Source organism: Gymnoscopelus braueri (genome assembly GCF_963280865.1).
Source record: "Gymnoscopelus braueri genome assembly, chromosome: 10".
NCBI lineage: Eukaryota > Metazoa > Chordata > Actinopteri > Myctophiformes > Myctophidae > Gymnoscopelus > Gymnoscopelus braueri.
In genome coordinates this window covers 12,125,375-12,153,261 of record NC_137611.1, presented here as the reverse complement: position 1 = coordinate 12,153,261, position 27,887 = coordinate 12,125,375, and the positions used below count along the sequence as shown (strand labels likewise).

The 27,887-nt window shown below is 40.3% G+C and overlaps 1 protein-coding gene across 1 annotated transcript; it reads right to left on the bottom strand.

The window, feature by feature from the left end:
• Positions 1 to 857: 857 nt before the first annotated feature.
• On the bottom strand, positions 858 to 27,034 carry LOC308093171 (chymotrypsin B-like). Its single transcript, XM_080439408.1, has 8 exons — positions 26,921 to 27,034; positions 25,816 to 25,893; positions 25,499 to 25,614; positions 24,698 to 24,780; positions 24,445 to 24,520; positions 23,871 to 24,051; positions 1,794 to 1,927; positions 858 to 1,468 (listed from the first exon to the last, which is right to left on the bottom strand). The coding sequence occupies exons 1-8, from the start codon at positions 26,961 to 26,963 to the stop codon at positions 1,304 to 1,306; spliced, it is 876 nt and encodes a 291-aa protein (XP_080295534.1). The 5' UTR covers positions 26,964 to 27,034; the 3' UTR covers positions 858 to 1,303.
• Positions 27,035 to 27,887: the final 853 nt, after the last annotated feature.

The following is a 27,887-nucleotide window of genomic DNA, read 5'->3' as shown; positions in this document are numbered from 1 at the left end:
TTAGGAGAGAATATCTCAACTGTTCTTGGCTAATTTGACCCCAGGGAACAACTTAGGAACTTTGACTAATTCTCTATCCGGGACGAAATACCCGAAAATGACCACGCCCTTTTTAAAATGACCATAACCGGTGCACTACTTCCAACATGGTTCCAACATCTGCGAAACCGTTGGAGCTACAGATTTACTGAGGTGCTCAAAATGTTCAGAATACTTATGTTTAGGGAAACATAGAAAAGTGTAATAATTCTAATTTGAAATGTTATGACAGAACAGCTAAAAAACGGTTTTGGCTATAACTTTTGAACCAGATGAGCTATAAATGCAAACTTGGTGTCTAAATCATGTTTTTTGACAATTAGAAACATGTTGGAATGCGTATCTTTATGACTGGATGTGGCTGGACCTCTACGTTACATATTTCAAATAAATATTAGTTTTGAAAATTTGTTTTACTTACCTTAATCTTTGTCATTTTTGGCAAACTTGGTGTCTACTTTATGCTTTTTGGGTATTTCCTAGACTATGTAGCTTTTGACCTTGTCACAGAACATTGTATTTTTACAGCCTGTGCAAAATGTAACATGGAAGTGTGTTCCCGATCACAGACACAGGCTGTGACTGTTTAAACTCTTATTTAAACAGTTGCTTCACAGTGGAATGTAATTTTATCACACTGTCACCACTGACATGGTGTCTCCTGTAACTATTAAGGTGATGCTATGTATGTGACTGAGTCCTGAAGTTTCAACAAAGGGGAAGGTCACTAATGGGGCTGATCCACTCTATAAATACAGAATATCAACTTTTCTCACATGTATTTTATCTCCAGGTAAAATGATTGAGACCATTGGTAATCAACTGCAATTCAAAGATTTATTCAAGCAATAAGCAATATGCATTTATCACTGCAAACAATATGCACCTCAAGGACACATACAGCAGGCATTTGCAATGATTGTATTATTAATTATGTATATCACTGTTTCTCAACCAGTTGTCCACGGACAACTGCATCATTTGTTTCAAATGTTTTCAAATGTTTAAAAAATGTTTTGTACCTTTGTTAAATTTTTAAAAAATGAGTTAAAATAATATTGCACAAGTACATTTTGAGGGGATAGGCATAATGTGTGGGTACAAAAAAAGCAGAAGCTTGAAATGAAATATTAACTTTTAGGGGCTTGATTTCATTGTCGCACACTTGTCGTTTGATTGTTTGAAATATGCTAGTGGTCCAAGGCTCATAAAAGGTTGAGAATCACTGATGAAGCTGACAACTAGAGTAACAGCAGTTTACAGTTTAGTTGTTAGCCATGGTCCGGTCCATCCAGGCACGCAGCGCTGTGATGCGGGCGAACCCAGCAGGTTCAGTGGTGATGCAGCCTGCCGTGCCCCAGGAAGTCACACCAACCAGGGTCCAGACTCCAGGCTCCTTCTCACACACCAGGGGGCCACCGGAGTCACCCTGCAAGCACTTGTGTTTTTAATGTCTTTCACGTCAAAATTATTATTATTATTGTTGTTGTTGCTGTTGTTGCTGCTGCTGCTGTCGTTGTTGTTAGTAGTAGTATTAGTAATAGTAGTAATTAGTATTATTATTATTATTATTATTATTATTATTCGTCCCTCGTGGTTGGAAGTCTGCCTTATAGTTACGACATTATAGCCAATGATAAAATCCTCTGCAGAAAATGAATGGGATTTTTAGTTCCAGCATCTTGCTGTTGAGCTCTATAGCATCTTGATGTTGTTTTTTCCATTGAAGTCTGTGTTAGGGTCATATCACTCACGTGGCAGGTTACAGATCCAGCAGCTCCAGCACAGAACATCCGACTGGTGAGGAAACTGCCAAAATTGTTCTTGCACTGATCGTAGCCGATGAGGGGCAGACAAACTTGCTGGAGCTTGAGAGGTACCTCACGAGCTGAAAGACATACACACAATTCAATGGTTAGGTTTGAGCTTTGAGCTCTTGGACACAGAGAATGACTCATTGTTGTTAAGTAGTAGAGGAGGTCTTAATCTTATCCTTTTTGAGAAGAGAAGACATTTGTTTGTTAGAACAATTCAATGTAATTTTTCATTGACTCATTTAGACCTGGAAATGCCTATACGTTGTTATACTTTCAATCCGGCAAAGCATCTCTGTCATTTTAGTTTTTGGGCGGTGAAACCGCCCCTATATGTGAGGTTTGGATATTTGCACACCAAATCCTGCGCTGTGATTGGCCACAAATGTACCCCCCTAACCCTGCACCGTGATTGGCCAATCACAGTCTATTCAGGACTGTGATTGGCTAGGGAAACATGACACATGTGCATAGCCCTATAAATAGGACCATAACTTAAAAAAATCCATAAATTTGTTTTTTTTAAGTTATGGTTTCTTCCATCACTTCTTCCATCACTTCTTCCATCACTGTGATGACCACTGTGACCACACCGCCCACTTCACACTGGGTGTGATTTATTTTAACTTAGGTCAGTATGTAGAAGATGTTTTTAAAATTGGTCTAAATGGTTTAAATCGTCTTGAAGGTTTGCCATTTTTACAGCTATATTCTGGACAAGAAGTGTCAAACTGACTCTAACATTTGAAAGTGAATCTGCTCTATTAGTTTACTCTACAGTAACCTACAGTACATGCCAATTGTAGGTTACGTGCTACTCTATGCTAAATCATTAAACTAACTGGTAAAACAGTCCAGTCACTGTGGTTGATGGAAGGAAAGTGTGTTTCCTGTCATTCCCTCACTTTCAAAGCGGGTCCATCCCCAGCCAGTGGCCACGCACTTCATGCCAGCATAGAAAAGGTCACTAGTCTCAGCCACACACACAGGGGACACGTGCTTGGTCATCTGGGCAGGGCTTTGCAGCTTGATCAGTGCGATGTCATAGTCAAGAGTTGCTCTTCTGTAGTCAGGGTGATTGAAGACCTATCAGGGAAATTATACATTCATCTTAGCTGTTAGGAGAGATGTGCAAAAAAACTAGTTGTTGCTGCTGCTGCTTGTTGATAGAATGTCTGGCTTCAACCATGTTTTACAATCTGGAGCCAGGAACATTAAAAATGCCCAAAAATTAAACAGAAAATGGCAAAAATTATTAGCAGGTTAATGGAGAGGACCCTGATAAAATCTAACAAAATAATGTCCCTATCAGATCTTATAAAACTTTATTACACGGCTTGGTTGAATGCTTGATTTTGATTGGTCAGTCACTGAATTCAGCGGTGAGTTATTTCTGAATAATGACCGCTGAACTCAATAACAACAGACCACTGTATAATCAAAGACTCAGAGCACCTACTCATATCAATCTGCGTTGCTTGATTTTTGCCGTATCCAGTCATGTAAACACACACAATGTCAAATATGTGCAGCAAACATTTGGGGGGTGGGGGGGGGGGTCATTTCTGGTGATAAGCTTTAATGGTGGTTTTGAAGGAGGGTAAGGAGTCACACTTTGTATGACTGTTGGTAGGGCATTTCACATTTTGGTGACATACAGTAGCAGTAGAACAAATTTAACCGAGCAGGGGTTAGGAGAGTTCTAGATGTGAGGCCAAGCAGTAGACTGACCAGTTTTGTTTTGGTATGTGCTCCAGCTAGTGTCCTCAGTGCATTCCTACTGACCAACGAGGAGCCCCTGCTAAAAAAAATCTTGTTCTTTGGTTGACTTATTTGATTACTTTGGTTGACATTTTTTCACTGGAAAGATCTTCCTCTAAGATACAACCCAGCTAGGTCATTTCTTCTTTCCTTGTGATAACATTGTCACCCACTTTGACTGTGAAGTCTTTGGCCTGGCAGAGGTTAATTCTGGATCCAAAGAGAATGGATTCAGTTTTACCCAGATTGTCATGTGAATGAACAAAACTATAAAATAATGTGTCCCTATGAGATCTTATAAAATAATGTTGTGTCCCTATCAGATCTTAAACCTTAAAATAATGTTGTGTCCCTATCATAACTTATAAAACAATTACAATCATGTATCCCTATCAGATCTTATAAAATAATGTTGTGTCCCTATTAGATCTTATAAAACAATAAAATAATCATGTGTCCCTATCAGATTTTATAAAACAGAGCACCTACCTTTCCAATCCTCATGTTCTGGACATTGTTTGTGTTTTTGCGGTTGTGCAGGCCGAGGATCAGACGGTGAGTATTACTGAGAATTGTTAGAAATTAAAGTGAGTTGCTGAACTCAAAGTGTGTGACACACACACACACACACACACACACACACACACACACACACACACACACACACACACACACACACACACACAGTTTGTACCTGTCGATCTGGCAGTGGGCAGCAGTCACAATTGAGTTGTTTCAATTGTTATGTTCCACCTTAAGAGTAATATGCACCTGCCCACCTTAACTGCGCAATGCATTCTGGGGCGTTTTCATTCATTCAGTCGCACCTAGAAGAGCGTGGATTTCACCTCACTGCAAACATTCTAAAGTTGTGCAGGACTGCAGTGCCACTGCCAGTATGCGTCATTGACTATAGTAAGTTCATTATTTAGTTCAATAATGTCTGCAGTTGTCATCTACCATGATTATTTGAGTGACTGACGTTTTTGTATGTTTTATTTGGGCTCCGGTGCTGGTTTGAGTGACAGCTATTGATAGTATCATTTGTTCATGTTGGTTCCCCACATTGTGTGCTTTAAACTTTCCTTACGTTTATACAACATGTAATGTAAGAGTGTATTTGGGTCTGGCGTGCACGTTTATATGTTTAAGCACTTAATAGCACGTCAGATCTGGGAAATGTTTGGTCATGTCATGTGGATCTGACGAGCGCAGTCATTAGCGCAACGTCCTGCAGCTGCGGTTGGCCCAATTAAGCCCCTTTAGCCAAGCCACTTTAACGCAGTCCAGGGCTGCGGTGATTATCACCATAATTGGTTGTGTGATGTTAGCAGCTCATGGAAGGTGTATTGTTAGAGGTGTATGGTGTAGTTAATTCACTATTGTAGATCAGTGATATTATGCATATCTGATCACATCTCATAACTGTGCACTGTAAATGCATACTATATACTATTTAGGATAGTATCATGATATGACTATGTGATATATTGGAGGCTTATGTATGGGTTTTGTATTCATTATTGTTATTTGTGTGTTTATTGCAGAACCATATTCAAATAAGTCGCACTCAGTGCTTGTGCCACCATTCATTCTGCAAACCCATGCCTGTATCACCTTGTGCCTACAACACCAGTAAAGCTGTCATAAACCTTCCCATCAAATCTCCTTGTCAATGTGTCCTGACCGACGCCCCGGGGGCGAATGAAACTTACCCTACAGACTCAGTTCAGATTATACAGTCCTTTCTAAACCCTCTCCAACAATGCTTCACTTTCAGACCGCTATCCAGTTCGACCAGCATCCATTGACTGTGCCAACAGAAGATCAGACTTCATCATGGCTTATGTGTGAGTGTTATAATGTTGTACTAAATATGGGTCAAACCTCACCAACTTCACTAGCTCTCATCATGCAATGAGAATTTAAAAACTTGATTTTCAAATTTGTTTACCAGTACATTATAAGTTAGCAAACACAAGTCACACACATGGTTTAAAAAAGTTAATTGAAATACCCAGTTATTGAAGTTACACAACATAGTAGTGGTTCAAACAGGTTATATTTTAAATACTAAATGAGACAACATTGGTGCCTCTTGCTAAATTATGCTACCAGCGCTTCAAAGACAGATAAAAGGTTTTAACACCCGGTCAACATCGAAGTGACACCGAACACTGGAAATGAATTATTCAATTACTGCCAGCTGTGAATGTCGAGGTGTGGCGAGGGGCGTGTCTATTGTGTGGCTGCCTAGGGAAATGCCACTTATATGCCTACAGGAAGTATTAACACCCTTCAGATTTTTTCACATTTTGCTATGTTGAAAGCTCAAAATCAAACATATTTAATACTAATTAATCTATGCAAAGTGCACTATATTCAAAGTTGAGTAAAATGTCAAGATATTTCAAAATGTACTTAAAAACAAAAACATGAAATGGGTGAATTGCTGAGGCATCCATTCTGATGAGTTCAAATAACGATCCACAAAAATCCACGGGGCTAATTAAAAAGGACCCGTAGCCAAATTGCCAGGCCCTTATTCCTCCCAGGTTTAGGACACTTAAAGGGCAAGACCACTTTGGTAGAGGTTTGGGTTGTGTAGTTACCTTGCCATGATGTAACTCCAAAGGTGGTCAAGAAATAAAAAATAATTGCTGCATTGATTAGAAATTGATAATTCAAAATATGCTCCCCATTTACTTACATTGTACGGTAAAACAGCTCTCAAAGTCGCTCTTTTAGCATGTAAATGAATGTAAACAAAGTCGATTCAGACAATATAGAACATCACCAAACCCACGTATTTTTTTAAATAAAAATGTTAACTTACTGTTGATTTAGCTATTTTTATTAGAAAGAAAACCTGGACTGGATCGCGGGTCCGGATCCGGATCTTCAAATAGTAAAATCATCAGGAAGTTGACATTTTTATTAAAAAAATAAACGGTACTGGGTTTGGTGATGTTCTATATTGTCTGAATCAGCTTAGTTTGTGTTCGTTTATGGGCTAAAAGAGTGACTTTGAGAGCTGTTTCAGTGTACAATGTAAGTCAATGGGGAGAATATTTTGAATTATAAATTTCTAATTAATGGAGCAATTATATTTCATTTCTTGTCCACCTTTGGAGTTACATCATGGCAAGGTAACTACACAAACCAAACCTCTACCAAAGTGGTTTTTTGCATGAGGCTTCTTTAGGACCTACTGATGGATTCTAGCCTTGGGTACCAAACTTTATTTTGAATATTTTCCATACAATTAGGCTTATCAATATTCATAAAAAAAAAACAGGCCGATTCACTTTTTGGCCTATAACTGTTGAACCATAGGTCATAGCACCAAAAATCTGTTTTCCCTGGACTCCTTGGATCATGGCACAACTTCCCATATAGGTCCCGCTCCTTTTCCAATTTCAAGATTCTCCGCCATTTTGCGTTATCTTCAAAACACATACTTTGCTACTACTCCTACAATTTGTTATCCAAACTCGCCCAAATCGGCACACACTCTGTCTTTGGTCATGTGATCAAGATATATCAGTGCGATTTTTCATATTCCCTTCGGATTGGCTTCGATTGGCCTCTGAAATTTGTTGGAGGGTCTGTTTGAAAAAAAATGGCATAAATGATAAACACAGCGTCCTATCTGTCCCAAATTCATATCATTGAGGGGCCAATAATAAACATAGAGCCAATGCGATTTCACTTCCACCCATAGGGGGCGCAACAAATTCTACAAATGCCACTGTTTTTACACCAAATTAAGTACAAATGGTCATATGAGTCAAACATTTGCAATTTCAAAGTGGAGAACAGTCCACATTTGATTTGCCACATTTGCAGGTTGGAACAGTCCCCTTTACAAGAGCATTTGATCAGCTCTCTGCATGCTCTGGAGACTTTGTGATCAGGAGAGTTGTCATCCAAACTGGCACCCATGCCTCAGATTCCTTGGTCCATCCATACTCATGTGGGGAAGGAATAACTTCTGTTCTGTTTGTAGGCTGGTCACCCAGCCTACAAGCGGGCAGTGCTTGATACACTGCCCGCTTAACATGCTTAAGTAGTGCATCTTGGGTGGGTGGCAGTTTCTCCATTGACCTATTCCCATGACAGAAGAGTTATTTTCTAGTCTGGTTGATGGAGCTCAAAGGACTGGATTTGTCATACAGGATAACCGTCAGTTTATATATTTGTAGGCCAAAGACATTTTTAAATGGTCAAGGTTTCTTTATACCTGCCCTATGATCTCTCACACACACACACACACACACACATACACACATATATATATATATATATATATATATATATATATATATATATATATATATATATACATATATACATATATATATATATATATATATATATACATATATACATATATACATATATACATATACACACCCCGTATATCTAGGTGTGCCCTGGGAGCGTTTGGCTATGCCAGGTGTACCTTGGCACCAAAAAGGTTGGGAAACACTGCCCTATAAGCTATTCTCCCACTGGGCTGGACTTTGGTGTGCTGGAATGTAATGAACTGCTGGGCTGTGCTGGGCTCTGTTAGGCTGTACAGGGCAGTACTGCACTATAGCCTAGAAATGTTCATGTAAAACTATTGGCGGTGGACACAGTGGATGTATATATATAATTTATCTAAAAGCCAGAGGTCACTTTGTGCACAAATATGATGTGGCATTCTGCCACTAATGAAAAGAGATACAGGGGGCTAGCAATGGAAGACATAATTATGTGAATACTGTGATTTGAGTGAGGTAGAAAATGAAACGCATTGTATTTATTTATCCTTTATTACTATCATGTAAAATAGCTACTTTCATTATTGGTATTGCAGCCTTCAAGAAATGTTGTATGAGAGAAGCTATTTAAGAAGTGCCAATAAGAATAAACCATTTGATAATAGAATAATTCAATTCCTAATACAGTCTCTGCTATATTTTGTAAATAGCTACAAAACATTGTTTGAGGCAGGACAATAATTATTTTTATTTTATGTTCAATAATGAACAATAATCTAATATTCAGAAAATATCAGTGAATAATAATACTTAATATTTTCCTAACATTAATTTTCATGCATAATGTGTGTATTTTCGTAACTACATTAATTTTCATGCATAATGTGTGTAATCTTTGAGTACAGTTTGGATATTGCAGGCAGCTATGTTCAGGTATATTTATAGCCAGACCAATGCTGTCATCTTCAGAGAGGTGTTTGCAAGCTGATCACCTAACATTCCAATCAATTAACTCAATTGTCGCCAGCTGGTGGCTGTGTGAATTAACCACTGTGTCCACGGGCAATAGTTTTACATGAGTTTGTGTCCACGGCCAATAGTTTTACATGAACATGTCAAGGCTATAGTGCAGTACTGCCCCGTACAGCCTACCAGAGCCCAGCACAGCCCACCAGAGCCCAATACAGCCCACCAGAGCCCAGCAGCCCAGCACACCCAAGTCCGGCCCAGTGGGAGAATAGCCTATAGGGTATGTGGGTAGTTAGTTGGCTGTACTAGGCTATACGGGGCTGGGTCCGGCTGGAATAGGCTAGACCTGGGTGTTCTAGGCTGTACTAGACTCTAATAGGATCTATTAAGCTGTACTAGGCTCTTGTCAGCCCTGTAGCCCCTTTGAACTTGACATTAACCACTGTTTCCATGGGTAATAGTTTTACATGAGTTTGTGTCCACCGGCAATAGTTTTACATGAACATTTCTAGGCTATAGTGCAGTACTGCCCAGAGCCCAGCACAGCCCACCAGAGCCCATTATAGCCCACCAGAGCCCAGCGGTCCGGCACATTCCAGCACACCCAAGTCCAGCCCAGTTGGAGAATAGCCTAGGGTATGGGGGTAGTTAAATGACTGTAATAGGCTATACAGGGCAGGGTCCAGCTGGAATAGGCTAGACTAGAATGTTCTAGGCCTTACTAGACTCTAATAGGCTGTACTAGGCTTTTGTCAGCCCTGTAGTCCCTTTGCATTTGAGATTAACCACTGTGTCCACGGGCAATAGTTTTACATTAGTTTGTGTCCACCGCCAATAGTTTTACATGAACATGTCTAGGCTATAGTGCAGTACTGCCCCATACAGCCTAACAGAGCCCAGCACAGCCCACCAGAGCCCATTACATTCCACCAGAGCCCAGCACAGCCCAGCACATTCCAGAACACCCAAGTCCAGCCCAGTGGGAGAATAGCATAGGGTATGGGGGTAGTTAGATGACTGTACTAGGCTATACAGGGCTGGGTCCGGCTGGAATAGGCTAAACTAGGGTGTTCTATGCCTTACTAGACTCTAATAGGCTCTATTAGGCTGTACTAGGCTCTTGTCAGCCCTGTAGCCCCTTTGCACGTGAAATTAACCACTGTGTACACGGGCAATAGTTTTACATGAGTTTGTGTCCATGGCCAATAGTTTTACATGAACATGTCTAGGCTATAGTGCAGTACTGCCCCGTACAGCCTACCAGAGCCCATCACAGCCCACCAGAGGCCATTATAGCCCACCAGAGCCCAGCAGTCCGGCATATTCCAGCATACAAAAGTCCAGCCCAGTGGGAGAATAGCCTATAGGGTATGTGGGTAGTTAGATGACTGTACTAGGCTATACAGGGCTGGGTCCGGCTGGAATAGGCTAAACTAGGGTGTTCTATGCCTTGCTAGACTCTAATAGGCTCTATTAGGCTGTACTAGCCTCTTGTCAGCCCTGTAGCCCCTTTGCACTTGAGATTAACCACTGTGTCCACGGGCAATAGTTTTACATGTGTTTGTGTCCAATGGCAATAGTTTTACATGAACATTTTTAGGCTATAGTGCAGTAATGCCTCTTACATCCTAACAGAGCCCAGCAAAGCTCACCAGAGCCCATTACAGCCCACCAGAGCCCATTACAGCCCAGCACATTCCATTACAGCCCAGCACATTCCAGCACACCCAAGTCCAGCCCAGTGGGAGAATAGCCTATAGGTTATGTGGGTAGGTAGATGACTGTACTAGGCTATACAGGGCTGGGTCCAGCTGGAATAGGCTAAACTAGGGTGTTCTATGCCTTACTAGACTCTAATAGGCTCTATTAGGCTGTACTAGGCTCTTGTCAGCCCTGTTGCACGTAAGATTAACCACTGTGTACACGGGCAATAGTTTTACATGAGTTTGTGTCCACGGCCAATAGTTTTACATGAACATGTCTAGGCTATAGTGCAGTACTTTCCCGTACAGCTTAACAGAGCCCAGCACAGCCCACCAGAGCCCATTAGAGCCCAGCAGTCCGGCACATTCCAGCACACAAAAGTCCAGCCCAGTGGGAGAATAGCCTAGGGTATGGGGGTAGTTAAATGACTGTAATAGGCTAGACAGGGCTGGGTCCAGCTGGAATAGGCTAGACAAGAATGTTCTAGGCCTTATTAGACTAGAATAGGCTCTATTAGGCTGTACTAGGCTCTTGTCAGCCCTGTATCCCCTTTGCACTTGAGATTAACCACTGTGTCCACGGTCAATAGTTTTACATGAGTTTGTGTCCACCGGCAATAGTTAATGCTGGCTGTGTACACATGTCCACTTCCAATAGTTTTGGAAAATAGCCTGCCACACTGTGGAATTATGCTTGAACTGCAGAAAAGGACCCTAAATACAAAAAAAGGAAACAAATCATCCGTGGGACTGATGGGCGAACAAGTGGTGTCCACACGCAGAGGGGGGCCCAGAAGAAATTTAGAGTCCCCCCGGTGAATTTTCACGCCCCCACAGACTGTACAGTGGAACCCAGAAATTGTCCGTGTCCACAGGGCATAGGGACTATGGCTTGTGGACACAAAGCGCTATAAATGTAGTAATAATAATAATAATAATAATGATAATAATGATAATAATAATTACAAGAAAAAATTAATAAATAAACCAACAAACTAACTAAAAAAGACCACCTTCCATGTTTCAGTTTAGGCATGGGATATATCAGCTTCATCCCATAAACATGAATTGGGTGAACCTGATATTGAAATAAAGTTAACTGGTTAAGGCTCGTACCACAAATAGGCCTGATAGTGAGTCGCAGGTTTGGATCCCGAGCCTGACCGCCTTTGCTACATGTCACTCCCTGTCTCTCTCTCTGTCTCCCTGTTTCCTGTTCTATCTTCTCTGTACTGTTCATAATAAAGGCAGAAAAGCCACAAATATATTTAAAAAAAATTAAATAAAAGTTTGTCTTTGATATTAACTAAGTTAGGACCACGCTAGTTCAGTTATAACAATGTAATAAATAAACGGTGAATAAATCTTCTTCAGCAATTGGAAAATGTGAAAATCAAGGGTTTTAATACTTCCTGTACACAATGTACAGTATCATCATTATTACATTATTGCATATTCACTGAATATCCAATGTGCGAACAAAAGGAAAACTATATTTGCTAAACAAGTAGTCATCACTGCTGGTTTAAATATGAACCTTAGTTGCTGTATATTTAACAAAATTGCTTTAAATTGTTTTACAGAAACAAAATCACACCATCAGCCTTAAAGGCCTTAATCCACAAAAGTCTTCTATTACGTGAAGGAACTCCGCCAGTACGTTATCGACTAACCCCGGTGAAGACTATTCTGAATGATAATCCCATGATTAGAAGATGGACTTTGGGGAAGAAAGACGGTAGCCATCAAAACGACAAAACCATACTGATAGTGGGAGAAACGGGAACAGGGAAGACAACTCTCATTAACACCATGGTCAACTACATCCTGGGTATAACATTGGAGGACAAAGTTGTATTTGAGATCACAGAGGAGGAAAACAAGTCTCAGACAAAGTCTCAAACTTCTCATGTCAGTGTTTATGAGGTCTTTGTGGAGAATGGCCCGTCTCTTACCATCATCGACACTCCTGGATTTGGAGACACTCAAGGCAGAGACACCGACAAGCTGACTGCAGAGTTCCTGCTCCAGTTGTTTAGATCCGAAAATGGAGTTCATGAAATTAATGCTGTGGGCCTTGTGGTGATGGCATCGCAGTGTCGACTTTCTGACAGGCAGTTATACATATTTGACACAGTTATGTCCTTATTTGGCAAAGACATAGCAGAAAATATTGTGTTATTTGTAACACACTCAAATTTCAGACCCCCCAACAATGTGTTTTCAGCCATCAAAGAGGCAGAGATTCCATGTGTCAAAAATGAGATAGGCCGACCTGTTCATTTCCTGTTCGACAATTGTCTATTTGAGACCTTTGCTGATGAGGAGGATTATGAGGCCATTAGACCAACATGGGAAAAAGGAGTGGAAAACTTGGAAAAATTGATGACGTGTCTGGATAAAATGAAGGGACGAAGCTTGACGATGACTGAGGGTGTTCTGAGAAATCGCAAGCAGCTGGAATCCGTTATTTACAACATACGAGACAAGATCAAGAAAATAGAACTCAACCAGATACTACTGCAGCAGACTCAAGATGCCGTGAAAAGAAATGAGAATATGATAAAGGAAGGCAAGAAGTTCACCTTTGAAGCTGATGAACCGTACAATGAAAAGGTTCCCACTGAGGCTTGTCAAATGGCAACCTGCTGTGAAGTATGTCAGGAGAATTGTCACTATCCAGGTTGCTGGTGGGTCAGCGATCTTTCATGGTGCAGTTCTATGACAAAAAACTACTGCACTGTGTGCACTAATAGGTGCCACTACACAAAGCATGTCAAAGAAGCTAAAAGGTATGTCACTAAGACCAGAAGGGTCACAAAGACGGATCCAAAGGAACTAAAGATTCTACAGGCAGAGATGCAACAAGAAGAGGCCAACAAACATGGATTTTTAGACCAAGCCTTCGAGTGTATCCTCAAACTGGATATTTTGGCACTTAATGCCAAGAGTCTGAACACTCTTCTGCATCTTGACTTCCTGATTGAGAAGGAGATGGAAACAGGGAACACAGAGCGGGTTTTCATACTGGAAGACATGCGAAAGAAATATGAGGGAAAACAGAAGGGTTATTTCAGTGGAGCCATAGATTATATGTGTAAGTTGAGGAAACCTTTCTCCCATGTACAGCCACTCTCTCTGATGTAAACCAGATCACTAAAACTGCCTGGAATATTACACCGTCTCGAACCCTCTCTGTCATTCTCTGCTGCTGAAACACGCATTATTGCAACAGCATCCTTCACAACATCACCTGCAAAGTCCTCAATAAACTCAGATGCCCGCCTGCTCACCAGCACACACTCCAGAGACCATATCACACCAGTTCTCCATAACCTCCACTGGCTTCCAGGCAAACAAAGAATCAATTACAAAATACTTCCCACCCACCTACAAGGCATTCAACAGCCTGGATCCCCCCAACTCGCCGACCTCCTCCAACATCAAGGCGAATTTCGAACATTGCTGGCCCACAATAACCTACCTGACCTGGCAGAGACCTGTGATCCGAGGAGAACTGTTTTAATGCTCTACACCCAAGGACTACAGATGAAAATTGGCTCTCAGATATATTTTGGTATAATGCATCATACTATCGCTGAAATGTGTGTAAAAATTGTTCATTGTCCCTGTTAAATAAAGTGATTAAATAAAGTAAAGTTTGACAAGGAGAACTCCTCTCATTTTCAACATTATCTTCATATAATTGGTCCTCACTTATAAAATGGCAACTCACTTTGTGCCTGAGATGAATTTTATTTTAAATTAAGCGAAGTTCTCATTTAAACCAACAACCTCTTTCACTCTTGTATGAAAACATTATAGTGTAGACTATATGAAATTAAGTAATCAGATGATGACATTTTAAGAGTTCAGTTAATTGTTGTTTACCAATTAAAATAATGATGTCTTCCTAGAATGTCAATAATAATAATTTCAACTGATTTAATAAAGCATTATTGAAATAAATCTCATGCCTCCTCTCTATCCTCTCTGTCCATTAGCAGAGGTTAATGACTTTTTTTTACCAGTCATTAGTACCACAAGTTGTGGTTGCCGTAATATGAAATGACAAACTGTAGCCTAGATTTTACAACCCTGAATTGACTGTATAATTCTGAATATTTGCTAAATATTAATGTTTACAAATAAAGTCCCTTTTGACAAGAGGTTTAATAAGGATATCTACTTAAAGAGTTCGCACCATCAAATGTACCTTGCAAAAGTAATTACACATATGGCCCTATCTACCTATCTATCTACTGTATCTATGCTTTCTGTAGGCCTGCAAATAATGCATCCATATTTGAAAATATTGTCTGGTACCTAGCAGGTGTCAGTTGATTGACATTAGCTATAGGGGTGTGTGTGTGTGTGTGTGTGTGCGTGCAAGCGTGCGTGCGTGCGTGAGAGAGAGGGAGAGGCGCAACACAATGTGTTGTGAGTATTCCATGATGCACCACACTTCACTTAGTTATTGTAGTCGAAAAGAGACATTAAAGACTATGTAAGAGCCAAATGGGTGAAACATGTTTAATTGATTGGTGTGACCATGGGTGGCGCTGTTGTCTATATAGGCGTCAAGTTCACTGCCATGGGCAGGAGGTTTTGACCCGGAAGGGCAATGGTTTTTGACCGCAGGTTACCGCTGTTTGAATCAGCACACCGCGAAATGTTTGTATGAAAAGTTTAGTCATCTGTCTATGGAACCCAAATGATGCTATTGTGCACGGTGAAGTAAATAAATACATATTTCTATATGAAGAAATGCCTGGAATTGGAACACTGAGACACAGCGAGCGGGTTGATATCAGATTAAGCAAAGTATCGGCGCGTCAGCCAGGTCTAACTACGGGCTCATCTCCTCAGTAGCTCCGTATAAGACGAGAGCTCCTTTAATATTAGTCAAAAACCTGGCTCCAGTTGGACCTTCATCTGGAAGCTGCGGGAGCTTCGCTACGTTTGGGACCTGCAGAGGCGACGTGAGAGGACGGACGAGGGGAGCTGCTGTTGCCGTGGAGTTGAAGAGGATTCACGTTCACCTGTCCACTGCGTTCTGCTGCTGCGTCGGGGGAGCGCCTGCAGCCGTCCATGGTGGTAACGAGGAGCTACGCTACGGTGCTAATCCGAGGCCTGGCTGTGGAGCAGTATTGGACCGCTATCACCGCACGGCGCCCACCGCACGGAGGTATGTTGTAGCCAGTGGTGAGCTGTGGATTTTTGAACTATGGGTATGGAAGATTTTATTGGACTTTATTATCTGCAAAGATTTTTTCGAACCTCGCAAATATTTTGCATTCGTCAGTCGTATTTTTTTTAACCTCGCAAATATTCTGCATTCGTCACTCGTATTTTTTTTAACCTCGCAAATATTCTGCATTCGTCACTCGTATTTTGTAGTGTGCTCACAAAAACAAATCTGCATTGTAAATATAAAATCAAGCTCTGTAATTACGAGTTATTATTTACACATTTGTCGCCTGCTTTTTACAAGTGAAGCACGAATTTCACATTTGCGCAATAATGTCCAATTCCTCCCTCTCCAACTTTGTAATTTACACCTGGCAAATAATCTTTATGGCTAATAACTCGCAAATGAATTCACAAATGTTTTGACTGCTTCACTCGTGTTTTCTGGTATCTGCAAGTAAAAAAAATCGAGCTCTGTAACTACGAGTTGTTGTTTACACATGTGTGGATAGCTTTTTACAAGTGACGCACGAATTACACTTGTGGATCTAATTTCTACACATGTGTGACTTCTCCTTTTCAGCTTGTGGATCGCCTTTTACAAGTGACGCACAAATTACGCTTGTGGATCTCATTTCTACACATGTGTGACTCCTCCTTTTCAGGTTGTGGTCGCGTGTCATTTGTGACGTATTTTTGTCCAGTCTTAGGCTAGCGTCACTTGCAAAAACAGTGCGTCGCGTGTAAATAATACACTATAATAATAACACCTGTGTGTGTGTGTGTGTGTGTGTGTGTGTGTGTGTGGGGGGGGTCCTGACAACCGGACAGCGCGTGGATACCAGCCTGCAGACACCAGTAGCAGGTATGTCTTGTGTTATTGTATTGTGTTGTATTGTATCATATCACATCTTGTATTTCATTTCTAACGCTTACTGGTCCATTTGGTTCCAGAGCTAAATTTCCATCTAGGATCAATATATTTGTAAGTCAAGCTTTTCACACATGAATGCAATAAAAATCCATTCTCATGACATTGACATTTTATGAGCAAAACGTCACAAAACGTTTGTCTGCTTATTGCAGTACACCAACCTCACCAAGTCAAATGTACTTCTGTGTGCAAGACGGTGTACATAGAAGAATTAATAATTCAGATTTTATGTGTGATGTTCAAAATAGACTGATGAAAATCTAATATTTTATATGTACATATCCTTTTTGCATTCAGGGCCTGCTGCTTGTCCTCTGACGAACAGATGTACATCTCGTTTCTCCTCTCACACCAGAGAGCACCTACCAGGCGCCTACACTCATCCCAGCCACCTAGTAGATGTTCTGGAGCGGGACGTTGTGACGTTGACCCTGCCTCTCCTCAAGCCTAAATGCACCCCCAACCCCACATAATTATGACTGACATGGTTCTATGGCTGTAGGAACAGTGTGTGATTGCAGGAACAACATGAGAAACATTATTCTACCAATTACATAGTAAAATCCTCAGTGTTAAACTATAAGTGTGTGTTTAATTGTAACCCAGTGTACCTGTAACGGGTGCATTTGGTTACATTTGTACACTCTTGGTTAAATTAACACTGAGGATTTTACTATGCAGGAGGTGTGAAGCTGATGAAAATACATCACATGCCTTGCATTTGAGTTCAACTTTGGTGAAACAGGCAGGCTTGGCCAGAACCTCCATCCAAATTTGATGATGGAGAGGGCCATTATATTTCCACACTGACTCCAGAGAGCCACATTGCATATACTGTTGGGCAGTCACCTCTTATCTCCATATTTTAACTTTTTTCGTAAATTGATGCTGTACTTCGCCATTCTATGTCACACAAAAGTAGCAAAAATAGCCAATCTACAAGCTACATTGGACACAAAAAAGACAATAATATTGTAATACTAGTCACTAATATAGACTGAAGTAATTAAAGTGGGTCATGTTTGCATGTTTGGAATTGTAACAGCTTAAATCAATAATATATCAGTATTCTGTTATATATTAGTTAAGTGAACAGTATACATGACTGTTACCATAGCCTTGTATTGGTGCATTTGTCTCCAGGGGGATACACCACAAATGAGCACATGTGCCAAGCTATCACGCCAGTGTATTTGAATAAATTAATAGGCTTGTATTTGTATTTGCAGTCAAATCACCTTACCACTATTTTTTGGGAAAAGACAAGACGACTAATAACAGAAATAATGCAAAACATGGTTATCAATTATGTAGTAATTGATAACCATGTAGGTTATTCATACTGAAATGTTGCTGTATTATAATACTGTATATTGAATTTTCCCCTCTGGGAGTCAATAAAGGTGCACCTTATGTTATCATATAATTGTGTCTTGAAATATAAATCTGTAATTCACTGCTATACATTTTACAAATATACACGTTAATGAGCTGTGTTCTGACCTGAAAGGTTAACATGATGGGAACATAGATTGAAAAAGCAATTTCTACAATGCACATACAGTAAGTAAAGAGACCAAAAAATATAGAATGTTGAAAACCAAATCAATTATCAGTACCAGATTAATAAGGCTAACATCTTCTAGGTCAGTGGTTCTCAAACTGGGGGTCGGGACACCCAGGGGGATCCCCAGATTATTTTGGGGGGTCCCCAGATGATTAGCTTAATGTGCAACAGTACACTCAACAGTAAACAACCATGTTCCCTAAAAAAATATATATATATAAAATAAAAAAATACACATTAGCATGACTCCAACATATGAATAGAAAAGATATGTAAACAAATAAAGAATATTAATTTCCACAACACTGATGAGTGCTGTAAAACAAGTCTATGAAGCTATCTATGAAATGAATGAGTTTAATCTGCAACTCAATTTAATTTTTACTACAATATGTAGTGGGGGTCCCTACTTCATCTCTCTCTCAGCTAAGGGGTCCTTGGTCTGAAAAACAGAGTCTATACGTGGTCCATTTCTTTTTCCATCTATGAACTTATAGATCTTCTAATCTGCTGAATGTTTGCCTAGGTCACATGGGGTCATTGGGGGAGACACCAAGCCAGATGACTCATCTAATACCCAAGACCAATCAGCAGTGGTCAGGGAGGGGCTTCATGGAGGAATTGGTAATTGGCATCACAACAAGACTCCAACCTAGACGTTCAACCAATAGTGTTCTGGAGAATAACCCTCCCATACGCCCCACTGCAGGAGGGTTAGGTTTTTTTTTCCTCCCCCCTTTTTTTTTATCTCTCTTCACCTTTTTTATCTCTCTTCACAGACAGACAGACATAGATATACAGCAGACAATCTATGTCTGTCTGTCTGTCTATTCTTTTCACAAAATAATGTAGTGTATATACAGTAGCTATAGCTAGGTTGCCTGAGTTCACTCTACCGTTCAGTTAATTGCTTTTCATTTGAAGTTAGGAAAATAATAATCTCAAGTGTTACTTCCCATTATAGATTATGCGGATGTTGTGTATGCAGAACACCACAGACACTCATCTTAAGCCTCTTAATGTTTTATATGACTCCTTGTGCAGGTTTGTCTTGAGGTCTAAATGGAACTCATCACTGCCTCATGTTCACCTCACTCAATTGGTTGCAGCCTAAATCAAGAAGGCAATTACTGTAGATTGGTTTCTCTTTTTAAAAATGTTAATGCATTTACTTTAGTTGCCCTTCCTTCTTTGAAACAGTATTAGCTCAATATACATCATCATAATTCACTTAGACACTAGCAATATCCTTACTTTGATGTCCTACAAATCTTTAAAGAGGTTGGACGAAGGTGATTTTACTACATAGCTCCATTTCATCCTTCTGACCCCTCAGGACAACCAAATCTACAAAAACAGTTGATATTTACAGTATGTTCTTTATCTATAAAGAAATACTATAGGTTCCTCCCTACTCCTTTACCTATCTCACTATCATACAGTAACAGTACATACTGTATCCACTCTTAGCCCCGAGCTCCCCCTTCCCTGTTAGTAGAGGACCTGGCTAAGATATGTATGCACTTAATTTATGAGAGAATATCTCAACTGTTCTTGGCTAATTTGACCCCAGGGAACAACTTAGGAACTTTGACTAATTCTCTATCCGGGACGAAATACCCGAAAATGACTACGCCCTTTTTAAAATGACCATAACCGGTGCACTACTTCCAACATGGTTCCAACATCTGCGAAACCGTTGGAGCTACAGATTTACTGAGGTGCTCAAAATGTTCAGAATACTTATGTTTAGGGAAACATAGAAAAGTGTAATATTTCTAATTTGAAATGTTATGACAGAACAGCTAAAAAACGGTTTTGGCTATAACTTTTGAACCAGATGAGCTATAAATGCAAACTTGGTGTCTAAATCATGTTTTTTGACAATTAGAAACATGTTGGAATGCGTATCTTTATGACTGGATGTGGCTGGACCTCTACATATTTCAAAGAAATATTAGTTTTGAAAATTTGTTTTACTTACCTTAATCTTTGTCATTTTTGGCAAACTTGGTGTCTACTTTATGCTTTTTGGGTATTTCCTAGACTATGTAGCTTTTGACCTTGTCACAGAACATTGTATTTAAAAAAAAAATGTAACATGGAAGTGTGTTCCCGATCACAGACACAGGCTGTGACTGTTTAAACTCTTATTTAAACAGTTGCTTCACAGTGGAATGTAATTTTATCACACTGTCACCACTGACATGGTGTCTCCTGTAACTATTAAGGTGATGCTATGTATGTGACTGAGTCCTGAGGTTTCAGCGAAGGGGAAGGTCACTAATGGGGCTGATCCACTCTATAAATACAGAATATCAACTTTTCTCACATGTATTTTATCTCCAGGTAAAATGATTGAGACCACTGGTAATCAACTGCAATTCAAAGATTTATTCAAGCAATAAGCAATATGCATTTATCACTGCAAACAATATGCACCTCAAGGACACATACACCAGGCATTTGCAATGATTGTATTATTAATTATGTAGATCACTGTTTCTCAACCAGTTGTCCACGGACAACTGCATCATTTGTTTCAAATGTTTTAAAATGTTAAAAAAATGTTTTGTACCTTTGTTAAATGTTTAAAAAATGAGTTAAAATAATATTGCACAAGTACATTTTGAGGGGATAGGCATAATGTGTGGGTACAAAAAAAGCAGAAGCTTGAAATGAAATATTAACTTTTAGGGGCTTGATTTCATTGTCGCACACTTGTCGTTTGATTGTTTGAAATATGCTAGTGGTCCAAGGCTCATAAAAGGTTGAGAATCACTGATGAAGCTGACAACTAGAGTAACAGCAGTTTACAGTTTAGTTGTTAGCCATGGTCCGGTCCATCCAGGCACGCAGCGCTGTGATGCGGGCGAACCCAGCAGGTTCAGTGGTGATGCAGCCTGCCGTGCCCCAGGAAGTCACACCAACCAGGGTCCAGACTCCAGGCTCCTTCTCACACACATGGGGCCTGTTCCTCAAAAGGTGAATTAGAGCTAAAGCCTGGCTTTACCACCTATCCTGGCTTAATTTAGCCAGGATTAGAGCTGACTCGGTTCCTCAAAAGGTGAATTATCTTGAAGATTAGTTTAGCCAGTTCACCCTGGCTAAGTTTAGCCTTATCCGATTCCTCAAAAGAGAATTGAAGCAAGCCTAGCTTAGTTACCATGGCAATTTAGCTGTGAAGTTAGCCTGGTCAGGAGCAGGCTAACAGCCAAGCTTACTTAAGCCAGTGCCTTGTTCTTCAAGTTTTTCCACAGTTAATTCAAAACATGTGTTTGTATATGGACTCATTTTAATGACCCTGCATTCAAATAAAATGAAATCAATACAATAAGATATAATCAAATTAATTATATGACTGAAATAGTTCATCTTGTTGTTAGATGTTTGATAATATAATACATTTTTTTTTAAATATTATAAAAAATGTCTGACACATACATACACACACATATACCCGTAACTAATCATATATAAATATATATATATATATATATATATATATATATATATATATAAATTATTAGTTATGGGTTTAAAGGAGCCTCTTTGTAAGTCAATGAGGAGCATATTTTAAATTATCAATTTCTAGTCAATGGAGAAATTATTTTGTATTTCTTGTCCACCTTTGGAGTTACATCATGATGGCAAGGTAACTACACAACCCAAACCTCTACCAAAGTGGTCTTGCAAATGTGGGGTTATTTATTGCGTGTCTCGTCCCGTCCCGTCCCCCCCGCTCATCCCGTCACGGCCCCCTGTCGCGGTCAACACCCCCCCCCGTCCCGTCCCCCGTCCCGTCCCGTCCCGTCCTGTCCCGTTGTGGCCCCCGTCGCAGTACACCCCCCCCGTCCCGTCCCGTTCCCGTTCGTCCCGTTCGTCCCGTTGCCCGTCCGTCTCAAACACACACACACACACACACACACACACACACACACACACACACACACACACACACAGTGTGTTCTCCCTGGATCTATTTATTGCGGTCGCGTTTCCTTTCTTGCTTTAAATACATTTTACTTCCTTGTATGATTTCATGAGCTGCTGCAGTGCTGCTATTCAGCCACAGAGAAGAACGCTGCTCTGGTTTTGGACTCCGTGATTGGTCAAGTTCAAGGAATCTGCGCTCGAGTTCATGGTCTTTTATAGAAATACGTCGCCGGCGAATCCCCGCCCATTCAGCCTGGCTTCATTATCCTGGCTGGACACAGCCTGTCTTGACAAGGTCTAGCTCGACAAAGTTGCTCCTTTTCAGCCTGGCTTGGCGTCTGAGGAACGGAACAAACGAGGCTTTTCGGACCCGACTTTGTCAAGCCTTGATTTGGCTTAAGGCCAGGCTTTGTTAATTCACCTTTTGAGGAACAGGCCCCAGGGGGCCACCGGAGTCACCCTGTAACAACAAGCACTTGTGTTTTTGATGTCTTTCACGTCAAAATTATTATTATTATTGTTGTTGCCGTTGCTGCTGCTGCTGTCGTTGTTGTTAGTAGTAGTATTAGTAATAGTAGTAATTAGTAGTAGTATTATTATTAGTATTATTATTTGTCCCTCGTGGTTGGAAGTCTGCCTTGGATAGTTACGACATTATAGCCAATGATAAAATCCTCTGCAGAAAATGAATGGGATTTTTAGTTCCAGCATCTTGCTGTTGAGCTCTATAGCATCTTGATGTTGTTTTTTTCATTGAAGTCTGTGTTAGGGTCATATCACTCACGTGGCAGGTTACAGATCCAGCAGCTCCAGCACAGAACATCCGACTGGTGAGGAAACTGCCAATATTGTTCTTGCACTGATCGAGGCCGATGAGGGGCAGACAAACTTGCTGGAGCTTGAGAGGTACATCACGAGCTGAAAGACATACACACAATTCAATGGTTAGGTGTGAGCTTTGAGCTCTTGGACACAGAGAATGACTCATTGTTGTTAAGTAGTAGAGGAGGTCTTAATCTTATCCTTTTTGAGAAGAAAAGACATTTGTTTGTTAGAACAATTCAATGTAATTTTTCATTGACTCATTTAGACCTGGAAATGCCTATACGTTGTTATACTTTCAATCTGGCAAAGCATCTCTGTCATTTTAGTTTTTGGGCGGTGAAACCGCCCCTATATGTGAGGTTTGGATATTTGCACACCAAATCCTGCGCTGTGATTGGCCACCAGTGTACCCCCCTAACCCTGCACCGTGATTGGCCAATCACAGTCTATTCAGGACTGTGATTGGCTAGGGAAACATGACACATGTGCATAGCCCTATAAATAGGACTATGCACTTAAAAAAAAGTGAACTTCCATCACTGTGATGACCACTGTGACCACACCGCCCACTTCACACTGGGTGTGATTTTTTAACTTAGGTCAGTATTTAGAAGATGTTTTTAAAATTGGTCTAAATGGTTTAAATCGTCTTGAAGCTTTGCCATTTTTACAGCTATATTCTGGACAAGAAGTGTCAAACTGACTCTAACATTTGAAAGTGAATCTCTATTAGTTTGCTCTACAGTAACCTACAGCCAATTGTAGGTTACATGCTACTCTATGCTAAATCATTAAACTAACTGGTAAAACAGTCCAGTCACTGTGGTTGATGGAAGGAAAGTGTGTTTCCTGTCATTCCCTCACTTTCAAAGCGGGTCCATCCCCAGCCAGTGGCCACGCACTTCATGCCAGCATAGAAGAGGTCACTAGTCTCAGCCACACACACAGGGGACACGTGCTTGGTCATCTGGGCAGGGCTTTGCAGCTTGATCAGTGCGATGTCATAGTCAAGAGTTGCTCTTCTGTAGTCAGGGTGATTGAAGACCTATCAGGGAAATTATACATTCATCTTAGCTGTTAGGAGAGATGTGCAAAAAAACTAGTTGTTGCTGCTGCTTGTTGATAGAATGTCTGGCTTCAACCATGTTTTACAATCTGGAGCCAGGAACATTAAAAAATGGCAGAGGTTAATTCTGCATCCAAAGAGAATGGATTCAGTTTTACCCAGATTGTCATGTGAATGAACAAAACAATAAAATAATGTGTCCCTATGAGATCTTATAAAATAATGTTGTGTCCCCATCAGATCTTAAACAATAAAATAATGTGTCCCTATCAGACCTTATAAAACAATTACAATCATGTATCCCTATCAGATCTTATAAAACAATAAAATAATCATGTGTCCCTATCAGATTTTATAAAACAGAGCACCTACCTTTCCAATCCTCATGTTCTGGACATTGTTTGTGTTTTTGCGGTTGTGCAGGCCGAGGATCAGACGGTGAGTATTACTGAAAATTGTTAGAAATTAAAGTGAGTAGCTGAACTCAAAGTGTGTGACACACACACACACACACACACACACACACACACACACACACACACACACACACACACACACACACACACACACACACACACACACACACACACACACACACACACACACACACACACACACAGAGTACCTGTTGATCTGGCAGTGGGCAGCAGTCACAACCCAGTTCTCGTTGATCAGTGATCCACCACACCAATGCCGGCGGCTGTATTCCTGAATTCACATTGGTTTCATTAGCAATTGTAGGATTTATTTAACTTACTGTTCAGCTATTATGAAATGGAAAACACCTTCTCTTTCATCCACCGACTGTGATATGTCTTCTTTTATATTCCTGAACCGATTAAATGAAAAGGTCGCAATCGTTCAGAAATAATGTTTGTTCATGAGCTGGTCCAGCCGGCTCCATCCACTGCAATGTATTTCATTTCAAACTTCCGGTGTGAGGTTTGCCACCCATGAGTGCCATCTAGAGAACGCACAGACAGAACGTCCTTTCGAAACTTTCCTTGATCTACCATACCTGCCTTCACTCATTAGCCACTCCCCATTCACAATCACCCGTATCCACTACACCTGCCTCCACTCACCTCAGCCAATCCTTGTTGCAATCACCACAGTATAAATACACCTGCAATCTCTCAATTGACTCGTTTGTTCTGCTTCACATCCCCCTCCAACCCAACCTCCTCCTTCCACCTCGATTTTCGCCCTTCTTCCTTCTGTCTCTATTTTGACAGTGACGGAGTCGAGCTACGATGGCCGTAGCTCCTGAGACTACGCCCCCACCCTGAGTCTCGCCCTACCTTGGGTTCCTCATCCCATTCACATTCATCTCTATACGTTTCAATAAATTGTTAAGCTTAAGTAGAGGTGTGGTCTCTTAATCGTGAATGAAATGTTAAATATAAACAAAGTGTTGAATATGTACCTGAAAGGCCACCTGCCAGGGCCAGGAGTGAGGTTCAGCCTCCTCACCGTTGACGATACCAAATCCATCACGGGGACATCCAGGGACTTTTGGTTTGATGGCAGGAACACCACAGTCTGAAGATCATGTATACACACGCACACATGTATGTTGTAGGTACATACATAAAAAAATAAACCTTCAAATTGCTGCTGTTTGAAATCGATTCAACCTAATGTATACTGTAGTGTGTGACCTGACTTGATTATAAAAATAAAACAACATCAAAATCATAAATTATCAAACACCTGAGTGCAGTTTTTGGCTGATGTACTCACATCTGCCTGTGGTATCATTGTGGACAGTAGTCACATCTTCAGGGGAATGCAGGTGGACTGTTGATGCTGTGTTTGTGCCTGTTGAAAAGATGGAGAGTACCAGTTAAAACTGTGCGTTAAAATAAAAAATGACTTCATCGTATTCTGGACCAAATGATGACATTTGATGTTGTGAAGCTTACACTCTGTGACTCCCGAGGCTGAATTGTTTACATCAAATTGACAAATCTGAGTCAAAAGCAAAAATACTTTCCATCATTGTCTAATGCTAACGCTCATCACAGCCGGGATGATAACAAAACTGTAAACTACAACGAATGGACCTCAAACACAGACTAATGTAAATTATTTTAATTATTACTAATTCATTATCTCACCTTCACAGTACAAAAATATACCGAAATTATAAAACTGCAAAACCCTGGGGTGGATATTGAACAGAAAATAAAAGCTGTTGAGGCCACAATTTACTACTTTGAGCCCATGAAAAGCTATCATACTGTATGTCCTTGTCATCATATTTGCCTTTGAAATATGTCGGAGTTGGAAGTATAAAGTATACGTAAAATAGAAATGCTAAGTACAAGTTCCTCCAAACTGTACTTATCAAGAACAAAATTGCACGTATTAAGTACAGTACTTCACTACATTCTCAATTACTTTCAACCACTGCTCTTTGCCTTGCTTATTGTAAGTAACTTACAATAAGCTAATGGTTTGATGGCAGGAACACCACAGGCTGAAGAACATGTATACACACGCACACACATGTACTGTATGTTGTAGGTATACATTACAAAAAGAAACACTTCAAATTGCTGCTGTTTGAAATCGATTCAACCTAATGTATAGTGTGGGGTGTATATGCTGCAACCTGATTGAACACATACTGTATTTAGTAAACAAATTACAATATTACGGAGCATTAACAACCACTAAATAAAGCCCTATTTTATTCTTTGTCATGAAAGAGTGACATAGTAAGTAACTTGTAGTCATTGTAAGTAACTTACATAAGCAAGGTAACCACATAAATGCCTAAATTGTAATTGCAATATCTTTCACATCGCCCAACCAGGATCGTTAAAACAGAGTCGTACTTTACCTGCTGTCCAGAGCAGAAGGAGCACAAAGGTTACTTGATTCATATCTGTCTGTAGCTGTCAATACAGACACAGTGATATGATGCTCAGATCTAGTTAGTCTGAACTGGACCTTCACTGAACAACACGTACTGTCTTATATCTCTGTAGTTTTGACATGTCAGCTCTACTCAATATGTATTCATCAGGGAGTGGTTTATTTTGTTAATGATGGACTAGAAGCTGACATTGTGTACACACACACATACATACGCACGCACGCACGCACGCACGCACGCACACTCGCACACACACACACGCGTGAACACGCACACAAACACACACACACACCATTTTTGGTTCTCTCTTAACAGTGTGTTATAGACAACATGGTGTACAGTACAAGGTTATTGACAACAACAACAAAACATTTTTTTTCAACATTTCTGAATTTGTCTGCTTTGTACAATATATATCAATAATCTATATCAATATAACAATCAGTTCGAGATCTGAGGTGTTCTGCTACTTGATTTTGTGGTAGTGTGAATTGTGTGTAGTGTTTCAAAAAAAAAAATCAACCTTGTTTTCAGAATTGTTCTCAAGCATTTAAAAATAACAAAACTAAAAAGGGAAGTCAAGGTGTGAACCACCAGAAAGTGTTGCTTCTTCACACATTACAGATTACAATCAGCTCTTGGTCTTGTCGATGTTTGGGAAGCCCTGCCCTGTGACGATAACATTTAAACCACCACTGCCATGTCATCAGCAAACTGGACGATGGTGTTTGAGCTGTTTCTGGCCACACAGTAATGGGTGAGCAGGGATTATGTAGAGCAGTGGTTCCCAAACTTTTTAGCTTTTTTATTTATTTATTTTTGAAATATTTTATTTTATGGAAGACACAAAAAAGTGAATATTTACTTGAGACCCATACAAATTGGTCCGCGACCCAAACATGGGTCCTGACCCACTGTTTGGGAAACAAAT